The sequence below is a fragment of the Epinephelus fuscoguttatus genome, linkage group LG1 (genome assembly GCF_011397635.1).
Source record: "Epinephelus fuscoguttatus linkage group LG1, E.fuscoguttatus.final_Chr_v1".
Lineage (NCBI taxonomy): Eukaryota > Metazoa > Chordata > Actinopteri > Perciformes > Serranidae > Epinephelus > Epinephelus fuscoguttatus.
Genome location: NC_064752.1, coordinates 35,882,205 through 35,894,245, shown reverse-complemented (window position 1 = coordinate 35,894,245; position 12,041 = coordinate 35,882,205). Strand labels below are relative to the sequence as shown.

The window sequence follows — 12,041 nt, the reverse complement described above, 5'->3', positions numbered from 1 at the left end:
TTAGTTCAAAACCCATTACATCTATCTGCAGTGCGTCAACAAGGAGGAACAATTACACATGGGTAGCCTATATGAGTATTGTTTTAAGACCTGACAGATATTAAAAACATGAAACTAGAGGGGCCTACTGGAAGGGACTAGTGGGCCTATGTCTGACCCTAACACCTGCATCTAGAATACTGTTTCTTATCTGAGCAAATATTCTATGTAAAAAAGGGAAAGAAAGAAATTTGAAAGAAATGAAATAAAGGAAAGTGATTACAGCTTATGGCCTTGAAAGTGAAAGGAGAATAGTCCTACTTGCCACCTGAGTTTCTGCGGATCATCTGGCCATAAATCATTCATCAGCCTACCTAAGGACTGCAGCTTCCCCTGGAGACGAAACACTGCCAGCTGATACAGAAGGGAGAAACATCCATCTATGAAACACACTGGAGAAACCACTTACTGATGCTGTGGTACCCAGTAACCTTATGGAGACTGATCTGAAGCGACATTTGTAATGTTAACAACAAGGAAACTTCTTGGGCGTCCACGGTCGTATTTGATCCAGGAAACCAAGAGCTCTTTCTGATGTCTCTTTAACATCTTTTACAGAGGAAAGAAAATTCAAGAGAATAAGTTTCCCACTTGTTAGATCATCCAAAAGACTTCTGAGAAGCCCTGCCTGTCGCCATGCTGCCGGCCCAGGAGGCAGCCAAAATCTACCACACCAACTACGTGCGTAACGCGCGCGCCGTGGGCGTCCTGTGGACGGTTTTCACCATAACCTTCGCCGTCATCACCGTGGTGGTGTTCATCCAGCCCTACTGGATCGGAGACAGCGTCAACACGCCGCAGGCCGGATACTTTGGCCTCTTCCACTACTGCATTGGGAACGCGCTCACCTCGGAGCTCACCTGCAAAGGGAGCGCGCTGGACTTCGGCTCCATCCCATCCGGAGCCTTCAAGACGGCCATGTTCTTCGTGGGGATCTCCATGCTGCTGGTGGTGGGCAGCATCGTCTGCTTCAGCCTCTTCTTCTTCTGCAACGCCGGGAGCGTCTACAAGATCTGCGCCTGGATGCAGCTGGCCTCCAGTGAGCACCAGGGTCTCTCCAAAGTTTGTAGATGCACACAAAAAGCGCCTGTAGATGCTTGGTACAAAAAAGCATGTATTTAGTCTCATATAATCTCTTAAATCACACTCTGATTAGACCACTAGCACCATAATCCTGCAGTATAGATTTTGTTGCACATTAAATATATAATCTGTTCAGAATGCAGTACAAAAACTAAATAAAAATACATACACTTTAATTGCTACAAAGTAGGCCTTTTCTCAACTTATATATGAGTCTATCTTTTTGAGTTTCTTTGCATGCCTGCAAGCCAAGCATAGTTTCTTTGCAAGCTTCTTACCTACTCATTTAACACTTAACATTTGCCATAGTGTCTAACTTTATTCACATGGCATGAACTCCAAGGAAATTCCAGTTTCTGAGTTTAAAATGAGATGTTTAATCGGCTATATAATTAGTGTGCATCTTTAATTTCTCCTAGCTATTAGGGATCAGTAGGACCTGATAGAAAACTAAACATGGTCAACAACAATTAAGCCCCAATGTCTTCAAACCAGTACATCCTAATTAATAATGTTACTGTTGCTAAAATTGGTCAAATTCATTGCCATATCAAACTACAAGCATTAATGATCATAAATAAACAAGTTTCAACCATAAAATGTGATCAGGTTCTGGACCTTGTCCACTTTTGTGTCAGGATCAGCTGCAGACTGATTTAGCAGAGATGGCTGCCATCTTGTTTTTATATGGATGAGTATATTATACTCTTACTACCACTTGATGGCACAACAATGTGTCCACAATCTAAGTTAAGTAGAATGGAGTATAAGGTTGAGTAAACCCCAACAGTGATGTCCTCATACGAGAGCACAGGGTCTCAGGAGGTTAAAATCAATGAATCTATCAATACATGTCTGTCCAAGGCAGAATGTTTCTCTGGGATCAAGCTGCAACATTAATAAATAACACTATAGAAGAACACAAACATTTATCTGGCACAACACAGTCCCTGCATACCTAAGATATATGGAGTGCAAGTTCAATAAATTCAAGTTAAGATAGTAAAAACAGTAAAACAACAGTGGTATGAAGTTGTGAAAAAGTTGTGTAAGGTGTCATCTATACAAATACTGAATTACTTAGACAGAAAGAAAAAGACAGGAAAACCTGGTCTAATTAATAAGCAATGACACATAGAAGTGAAAATGAATATGATGGAAACACTGGTGGAAGAAGAATTCAAATCTTTTTTATAAGGTAGCACATAACACACGATAGAAATACTTTGTCACAAGTAAAAGTCTCGTGTTCAAAATTATACAGCATAGTTTAGTAGTTTAATAATATATCAGTTCAAAATTCAGAGGTCAGAAGTTTTAAGCACACTGCTGTCAATGAAATGTCATGGAGTAAAAACCATCTTTTCCTGTGAATTTTGGTACAGCTGAAGTGTAAAGCAGAATGAAAGAAGGAACACTTGAGTCAATGTGCTTAGTTACTTTCCACCACTGGATAGAAAGACACAACAGTGAGCTAAACCAAATCTTAGGACACCTGGCAGCACTAACTGCAGGTCCTTTGTTTATACAGAGAGGAAACATGAGCACATTCAGGCCTCAAACAGAAATACAAGACAACTCAAGGTTATGCAGAAGCATAATAGAGGATTTGTCCGGTAAAATTTGACCTTAGAGTGAAGTATCCATGAACGATCATCCAGCAACATTTCAGCAGTTCCCTTCAACACACACACACACACACACACACACACACACACACACACAGACAGAGGTGAAACATGACTCTGTTCCTGAAACATGAAGCAGCTTGTGAACAGATGTAGCTGCAAGTGAAAGGACGAGCCTGTAATGAAACAAATAATGAGATTAACCTGGAGGTGTGCTGTTACACTCTCTCCTCTTCCTCTGCAGACCTCTCACACCTGCTGTTAAGAGTGTGTGTGTGTGTGTGTGTGTGTGTGTGTGTGTGTGTGTGTGTGTGTGCGCGCGCGGGTGTTCTTCAATGAATGCCAGACTTTTTATGTCCATATATTACACACACATACATATCTTTTTTTCAGCTCTTCCAGCCTCTAAATTAGTCTGACAGGTTTACTTTGGAGTCCGATTGCAGAAGTTCTGCAAATGATTTTGTTTTTAAAGATACTCATACGGCCCCATGTTGCATTTGAGTGGTAGACACACTGAGTTAAAATTATACAGGTATGTGCTGTATACAATGAGCTATTCCCCTTGAATTAGCCTAAGTTAAAGAATATTTAAGTTTTTTTTCTGAGAGTTAATTTGAGCCAGCTCAACGATAAAAGTGAAGAGGGAAATTAAGGAATTAAAAAATGGAGTCCTAATTGTTTTTAAATTGTCTGAAAATGTAATTTCTTGTATTAGAAGATAAGAGCGTTGCAGTTTAATGATGATCTGTCTTGAAATAAGGGAGTGACTTGAGAGGGTGAGCGTGAGAATTTTGAGAAGGTGAAAGCTTGTGTGAGGCTTAGAAAGTGAAAGTGTGTGTTTGTGTGTTAACGTTTCCTCTCATCACCTGATACTTCACGTGGCTCTGCACGCTGAGGTGGGACGGCATGAGGGCGGCTGTCTTTCTGCAGAGTCAATAATGGATGAACGAGTTCATCTTTCTGGAGTTGAGATGCTCTGGAGTTGCTAGGCAACTCACCTGTGTGTGTATGTGTGTGTGTGTACCTGAATGAATATAAATTTTATTTCTCTGGTGACTTCTCCATCTTGCTGTTTTGTTGCTCTAACATTGGAGGTGGTTTGTGATATTGATCAGGAACAGCAGCAAGATGAGCTTTCACAAGCCAACATTTTATTATATAAACCACAAACATTCAGCTGTGAAGGACGTATTCAGATGCTTTACTTATGTAAAAGTAATGATACTACACTGAAAACACTCCAGTACAGGTCCTAAATTAAAAATGTCACTGAGAAAAAAGGATGTAACTATAATGAGGTAAATGTATGTAAAGTATTAAAATGCTCTCTGTGAGTTATATAATTGTATAGTATATCATCAGATTATTATTCCTAATTAATTGACGTGTAATCAGCATTTCACTGCTGTATTCGGTTGAGGTAAAGCAAACTAACTAGCTGATTAATTTCTCAATATTGTTTGGGTGGTAAAAACTTCTGAAAATAGTGAGACACAGCCATCACAATTACCCAGAGCCCAAAGTGACATCGTCACAACGTTTGTTTTGTCCAACCAATGGTCCAAGCCTCACAATTGTAAAAGAATAAATTAAAATACGAAAAAGAAGAGCAGCAAATCCTCACATCTGAGAAGTTTGAACCATGAAATGTTTGGTGTTTTTACATGAAAAAGTTACACAGTTATAGTTGCCATTTAAAGGTCCAGTCTGTAGGACATAGTGACATCTAGTGGTGAGATTGCAGACTGAAATGTCTGCATACCAGGTGTGTGTGGGAGAGATACAGTGGCCAAAGCTAAAATGAAAAACATAAATGGCCCTATCTATAGCCAGTGTTTGATTTGCTCCTTCTTGGCTACTGTAGAAACAATGTGGCAGACTTCGTGGAGGAGGACCCACTCCCTATGTAGATATTAACAGCTCATTCTACGGTGATGAAATCACAAAGATTCCTAGATTCAGATGATTATAAACTAATGAAAACATAGTTAAGAATGTGATACCATTTCTGCCAATATATGGGCTGCCAATATATGCCCCCAAATCCAACACACTGGACCTATTTTTCTGCTCTTGAGATGTATTGCACACAAAAATCTTCATTTGTGAATACGTAATAACTAAAGCTATCAGATAAATGTGCAGTTGGAAGTGCAACTTTTCACTTTGAGATGCAATAAAGTAGTCGTATTTAGTCACATGAAAAGGAAGCAGCTCTTATTTTCACTTGAGTATACATACTATTTGTAACTGTAACATTCCCAAATCAAGATCGTTTAAAGTTTGTGCATTTGAATAAACTAACGGTGGATTCCTGTCTATCAGGCACATGCATGGTGATTGGCTGTATGATCTATCCCGACGGCTGGGACTCGGACGAGGTGAAGCGCATGTGTGGCCAGCGGACCGACAAATACACCCTGGGCAACTGCACGGTGCGTTGGGCCTACATCCTGGCCATCATCAGCATCATGGACTCGCTCATCCTCTCCTTCCTCGCATTCAGCCTGGGCAGCCGACAGGACAAGCTGCTGCCAGAGGACTTTCAGGTGGAGGAGAAAGGTAACAGAGCGGAGGGAGGGTGGAAAAAAAGGTGGGGTGGGAGAGGATGACGCAGGCTAGATGATAATATTTAGCTGGAGAGAAAATGAAGAATGGAGGGTTTCATTTGAGAGGCTGAGATGAGAGAGGGAGGAAAAGGGTGCATGATAGAGTTGGCAGGAGGAAAGGTAAAGGTTTCAGAGGGTTCAGTTTTGGGTTAAGTGGTGCAGGGAAAATGGAAAGAGATGAAGCAGAGGCTGGGCACCCTTGAAACCTCAATGATCTTTGTATAAGTGATGACTCACTGAGGTCTCAGTGAACTGAGAGGAAATTGGATGGCAGTGTTGTCCAGTCCAGCAGTTTGGTCCAGACTTAAATTTCTCTACAACGACTGAGTGGACTGCCACGAAATTTTGTACAGACATCCACGGTTCCCAGAGGCTGAACCCTGCTGACTTTGGTGATCTTTAACTTACTTTAACGACCACATGAGGTTGATATTGTTTTTACTGAAATTTCTCAACAACAATAGGATGGATTGACATTAAATATGATACAGACATTCTTGTTCCTCAGAGGATGAACTGTAATACCTTTAATCAAAGGCTGAGTGATATGGAGAAAATCAAGTAACACAATATTTTTTGACCAAATACTTCAGTGTTGATATCGCCATATCATGGTATTGTAGGGTTGACTATTGGTGCTTTCACAAAATATTTACAATGATATTTTTGATTGCACATGAAGTAGGTGATGGACTATGTTGTTTTCTTAGCTCTCTCAGAGTTGGATGGTAGTTTTGTCGAGCTACGTGTGTCCAGTGTTGGTTGATTTTTCAGCAGAGCACTTTACCAGTAGCTTGGCCGTCAGCGGCTAACGCTACCTCTGGATGGTGGAGTGTGGGGTGAGTATTTTCTTCTGATGTCACACTGCTTGCAAATTGCATGTGTCAAGTGCCATGTGCAAGTCCTCCATTTCATCTGCGTTTAAAAAATCCAAAGTAAGTCCTGACATTTGATATGAACGACAACAGCACATTTCTGATTTTTTTTCTCCGGCACCTCCATCTTTGTTTTGATGAACTTCCTGCCAAATGCTGCTGAGACCTCTGCTGACCTCACCAGGAAAAAGACATCAGCACCATCTGGTGGACTGAAAAAGCAATAGATTTTATTTTTCTAGTGCCAAAAGTTGTATGAAAATGCTTATTTTATTAGTAACAAAATAATAATAAAAGATCCATACTTGACATCCGTGTATCAATACAATATCACCACACAAAATATCACGATACTATGCTGTATCGATTTTTTTCCCCACCCTGAATTTCCATCAGCCTCAGCTGTATTTTGTGTTAGCATGCTAAACTAAGATGGAAAATACTAACTGCTAAACATCAACATGTTAGCATGCTGACTGTAGACTCTTGGGTCTTGTTGAATAGTAGGTGTATATGTTGAAATCCAGCTGAGCTACTGACACAAATCTGTCAGTGTCTGAACTGATAATTACAGTAACATCAGCTTCTTTTTTAAGTCATGTTTTTGTCTCATCTACAGATAACGCCTGAGCCTCCTGTGGACAACAGAGGGAAGAGATGGATGAGGCTTTATGAGGAACGCTACTGACTCGAGGGGTTCCGATGTATTTGAAAGCTTTAGGACCGTTAATCGACTTTTCCTTCAGGTGTTATTATTCAAAATGACCAGAGAAGCTCCTTGTTACCCTGGAGAGAGAATTGTCATAAAAGCTGAGCAAACTGCCCTGTGTGATGTTAGATATGTAATATATATTTCAGTACTCATTTTATAATGCTATATTTTATCATGTAATATGCAAACTAATAACCGTGATGTATGTAAGGAGCCTTTGGAGTGATTCCAGTGTGACATCCTGATAAATAATGTCCCAACATTTCTCAATATAATCCTGAATCATAGCTCTGTTAGCTCTCAGTGAAAATACAATCTGATACCACTCTGCAGTATCTCCCCTCTAGATGTCCTGATGATGCATTAGATTAATGATGATGTGTTTAATACAGAGTCTTTGAGGACTGCACACTGCAGTGGCACATTTATGAGGCAATACACAATCCAGTTCGGTTTTGAAAAATGTTTATTTTTATTACCTACAGAAAAAAAATGAACAATCAAATGAAGAGTGGAAACATGAACAGAGGGAGAGGAGACTTTGTAGAAAAACAAAATGGTTTTGAGGGGGTTCAAAGCATTATTACAGCATCTGCTTTTTAGTACAATCTATTATTTTCAAATCCAACACCTCCATGTGCAGTGGGAACTCTTGAAACAAAGCTTTAATTACCACCAACATTCTTCGAGGCATTTCTAAAACCTATTAAAAAAAACAAAACAGCTCAAACCTCTCAGCTTGTGCCTTCACTTTACATTGCTGACAGTCAGGAGCTGTGCAAAGCTTTTGCTGCGGGGGGGGGGGGGGCAGAAGGCCAACTATTTGGTGCACTGCACCCTGGGTGTCGATCCACAGAGTTTTACTGTTAATGTGGTAAATGTTATATGAAGCCTTTCTGAACAGGCAAAAAGTGATCCCGGTATGAAACAGCATGAAGTTATCCTCTCGTGCATGACGTAGGAAAAAAACTGTTTTTCACATTGTTTTGTGCATATAAGTGCTTTTTTAAGACATGAGAAAAAAAATCTGATATTACACAGTTTGGTTTTACTTAAAAAATAGAGCTTGATTTCTGATGTGCCAGTGAAACGTCTGCTTTCTAATCATGTAGTTCTGCCTGTATACAAATGTACAAAAGTGTTGTTAGGATAAAGCTAACTCAACAGTACTAAGAACATTTCTATTCTCTCATAACGGCTGTTAGCATTACGCACTGATTAATTCTGAGCACTTTGCACACATTTTGACAGCCAAAGGCATAAAAGCTGGCACGGCTAACATGGTGACTGGCAAACAGACACAGGTTTGGCTTGTTAATATCCTTAATGATAACAGTGTGTGGTTTTGATGGCAGTCTTTACGTTTCTTCCTGCTTTCTGCATTTGTAGACAAGTGCAACCTCCTTTCAGATGGGACAGTTGATTATCCAAAGCTAGAAATACAGAGAATAATGTGCTGCAGAGAAAGAGCTAGAGTCCGGAAAAAAGAGAGCAAGGTCGATAAGTCCTATACAGCCAGTAAAAAAAAAAAAAGGGCCATAAATATAGGAAGAAGACCATGAGTGTCTTCTGTCACCAGCGTAGTCCAAAGCAGAACAAAAACCAGGCAGCAGTCTAGTGAATTCATGAGAGTGTGTGGGTAGCCTCTGAGAGCCATGATGAGAGGATGCAGGCACGATGCAGTCACAGGGTCTCGTGGACATGAACGTGTTTGTTTACTTTGTTTCCAAGCCCAGGATCTCCAAAACCTAATTTATCCTTTCACAATAAGAGGGTGGGGGTGAGAGTGGTGTGCACGGTTGGCCTTTAGGATATGAGCCATGGATGGGAGAGGCACTGGGCTGCGGTGGCCCTCCTTTCAGGCACCAGGTCCAGCATGGGCAGGAGGAAGGAGCTGAAGCAGTGGGCCTCCTCTTTGGACCACTCGTACTTTTCTACCAACACGTCAAATAAACCCCATGGCTTCAGCTTGGTGATGTGGCGCAGGTCGCCTGGGGAAAAATATTACATTTCAGTAATTACACTGCTGAGTGTTGGCAGACTGCATATTATATAGAGTGAAAAATTATGGTTTTATATCAGCAACGTGTGTTTTGGTTGGCATGACTCCACTGCATCACCTCTATGTACTGGAAATAGCTGTACTAAATTTACATTGCAAGTTCTGCCCTTCAAACTGAGCAGATGGCTGTTCCCTTGAGCCGTCAGGTGCTCACTCTGAAATAGTACCTTTTGCACCAACACACCTGAGCATATTTTAAGCATGAACTGGTTTCAGCTGCAGCAGACAGCTGGTGGCAGGGCGGGCGTGTTTACCTTTCTTGGTGAAAAACTCCTTGGAGTATTTGCCTGCCAAGATCAGCTTCCGAGGAACTTTACCTAGCAGCTCGATGATCAGCGCTATGTGATCTACAGGGAGGCAGAGAAACATACAAACACAGCTGATGAAGGGTAACAGGACGACTGCAATGAATGTGAAGTGCTGGACTTGGAACAATTTACACTATAAAGTCTACACCTTCCCAAATAAACCTGGCGTTCATACTCATTTCAGGGTGTCTTGTCTATTGAAGTAGCCCTCTAGTTGCAGTGTTCCTACAGCTTAAGGCAAGTTAGATTTAAGATATTTTCTTTTTTTTTTTTAAATGCCACTTGGAGTGAAAGTTAAGACCAATTTATAAAGAAATTAACCAAACTGACATTAATTACTCAGGCTTAGGGACAATTTTGCCCAAATTTTATTTTAACATAACATAAAACGTGACTTTTTTTTTAATGGATATAATAGGCATTTATTGCCAGGTTTTCTTGGCAATTTTGTGTTTCTGACTCTGTTGCATTCCACCGCGCTGATTTCCATCATGCCAAGTGTAAAAAAACTTTTTTTAAATAAAATACACCCAGCCTCGTATGCACTGCCTTGTACCGGTTTCAGCCATGCTGCAAAATCTTGGTTAAATAGCCAATTTTTGTTGAACTAGCACTTCACAATTTAGTCCAGGATACAGCTACATCTAGCTAGCAGACAGTGGATCATCAACTCTGAGCATCCCAGCTGGAAACAAAATATGAGTATTGTTTCCACTATCCTGATCTGTGTGATGTAAATGAGAGAGGCATTTGGTAACGATTCATAAAATCCCACTTTCCATGTCTGAGCTTTTTAAGACTTTTGAAAGATTGATTTAAGACATCTTAATACCAATTTAAGTCTTAATTCTAGATTAAGGAATTAACATTTTGGGAACAGATGTCTCAGGGGAAGCAGACACTGACCTTCATCTCTGGAGTAGTCTTCTCCAGAGTGGGGTTCAAACAGATAGTCTCCAGTGGCCAGCTCGAAGGCCTGAGGATAAAAACACATATGAACTCAAGAAGTGGTGGATGGATGGGTTTTAATCAAATACAGATGCATTCGTGTGGTCAGTGAGGTCAAGGATTCCCTGACTGTCATGTTTTGTTTTCCTTTATCTCAAAGCATGTCAATGTTGTCACAACACTTAATATTTTTGGGGTCTGAAGTCATTCTGTGGGTCAGCTAACATCTCCTGTTTTCACTAATGGTGGCTTACTGTATCTTACATCATGTGTGTATATACATGCTCACAGCTGAGTCTGTGTGTGTGTGACAGTGTAGGCTGCAGCAGTAGCTGTAGTAACAAGTATCAATCAGTCAGTAAAAGAGGAGAAGAAAACTGGAGGCTGACATGAACAATGCAGCTCCAACAAAAAAAGGCATTGTAAATATTTTATGTGGTAGCAAATGCATTCAATATGTTTATAAGACCTGAAGGACACACACATTGTCTTCTGATGACAAATTAACTTAATAAAACTGTCTCTGATTACAATGAAACTCCACAGGCTCTAACACTTAAAATAACTTCACAGTTTGTCTTGCCAGTCAGTGTTAATGACATCAACTCCTCATAGCTCTACAGGTGCTCTGTGCGTCTGTTATACCATGCAGGCAGTGCTCCAGATGTCTGCTGGTGTACTGTAGCCAGCTCCTGTCAGCACCTCAAGAGAACGATACTGCCGCGTCTGGATGTCATCTGTGAAATGTTTGTGCTGCAAGAAGAAAAAGAAGAGAAATCCTGACTGCTGAGGCACAAAGTAACACCTGTGCTGGTGTTTACGTACATTTAAAGGTCAGATTCAAAGCACAGGTAAAATGTCGACAAACCTTTCAAGGATGCCATAAGAATGTAAATTTGTACTCACCACCCAGCAGGCGTTGCCGAGATCGGCAATTTTAACCTGCAGCTTGTCAGCGTTAATAGGCTCCAGGGGGTTTACTAACATATTGCCTGATGCTCCTGTTAAAGAGAGGAGAAGGAGACAATGAGATAAGAGGACAAGACAGAGAAGCAGGGGGAGGATGGCAGAAAAATTAAAACACATGGAAAACAACCAAAAAGATCTAAGCTGGCAGATTGTTCATAACTGCGCTGGGTCATTCCAACAACTGAGAACAAAACTCGAAGGATCATTTTAAATATGACGACTCAGAGTTGTATCTCTGAGTGGAGGCTGCTCCTGTAGCAGGTGTGACAGTTTACAGTGAAAGATTTATTATGTGTAACACTACAGGGTACCCTCTGGATAATTATTTAGCAGAGGCTGTTAGTGACGTACTGAGATAATCCATATGCATCACATATGCATATGTATAACCAATTCTTTCTGATGCAGTCAGCTCACCTTCAGTGCTTACTGAACACACTGTACAGCCCACGCTTACTGTGCCACTCTAGTTAAAACTATTATGGATGTTTTCACTGTCACTGACATGCGTACTGCATTAGTGTGCATATATTAAAGCAAATCCTGGTTCATACTGTGGTTCATGTGCACTAATCTCTATACATATCTGCACGTGTGCAGAACCTGTAGGCACCGGGACAAGATTTTGAGAGTTGTATTGACCAATCACATTAGAGTGGCAGGTGAACAGTCTGAAAAGCCAAAGAGGTGAAACATATTGGCCAAAATGCAATCTTGTTATTGTCTGATGATGTCTAGCTTTTAAAATTATCTATTGGCATACATATGAAGATATCTGTTTACAGAAATTAGCCAAAATGGCCGG

General features: G+C 40.6%; 2 protein-coding genes across 3 annotated transcripts in view; one reads left to right on the top strand and one right to left on the bottom strand.

The window, feature by feature from the left end:
• Positions 1 to 543: 543 nt before the first annotated feature.
• Positions 544 to 7,118, top strand: lhfpl5a (LHFPL tetraspan subfamily member 5a). Its single transcript, XM_049591156.1, has 3 exons — positions 544 to 1,078; positions 5,079 to 5,315; positions 6,857 to 7,118. Exons 1-3 carry the CDS (start codon positions 676 to 678, stop codon positions 6,865 to 6,867), a joined length of 651 nt encoding a protein of 216 aa, XP_049447113.1. The 5' UTR covers positions 544 to 675; the 3' UTR covers positions 6,868 to 7,118.
• Positions 7,119 to 7,442: 324 nt separating this feature from the next.
• srpk1b (SRSF protein kinase 1b) overlaps positions 7,443 to 12,041 on the bottom strand; it is a 29,099-nt gene continuing 24,500 nt past the window's right edge. For both annotated transcript variants that reach the window (XM_049590837.1, XM_049590923.1), the window contains 5 exons: positions 11,174 to 11,268; positions 10,913 to 11,020; positions 10,226 to 10,295; positions 9,266 to 9,358; positions 7,443 to 8,940 (listed from right to left, as the gene is read on the bottom strand). In XM_049590837.1, the coding sequence (XP_049446794.1) occupies positions 8,756 to 8,940; positions 9,266 to 9,358; positions 10,226 to 10,295; positions 10,913 to 11,020; positions 11,174 to 11,268 (551 nt within the window). In that variant the 3' untranslated portion in view covers positions 7,443 to 8,755. The remainder of the gene's footprint in view (positions 8,941 to 9,265; positions 9,359 to 10,225; positions 10,296 to 10,912; positions 11,021 to 11,173; positions 11,269 to 12,041) is intronic.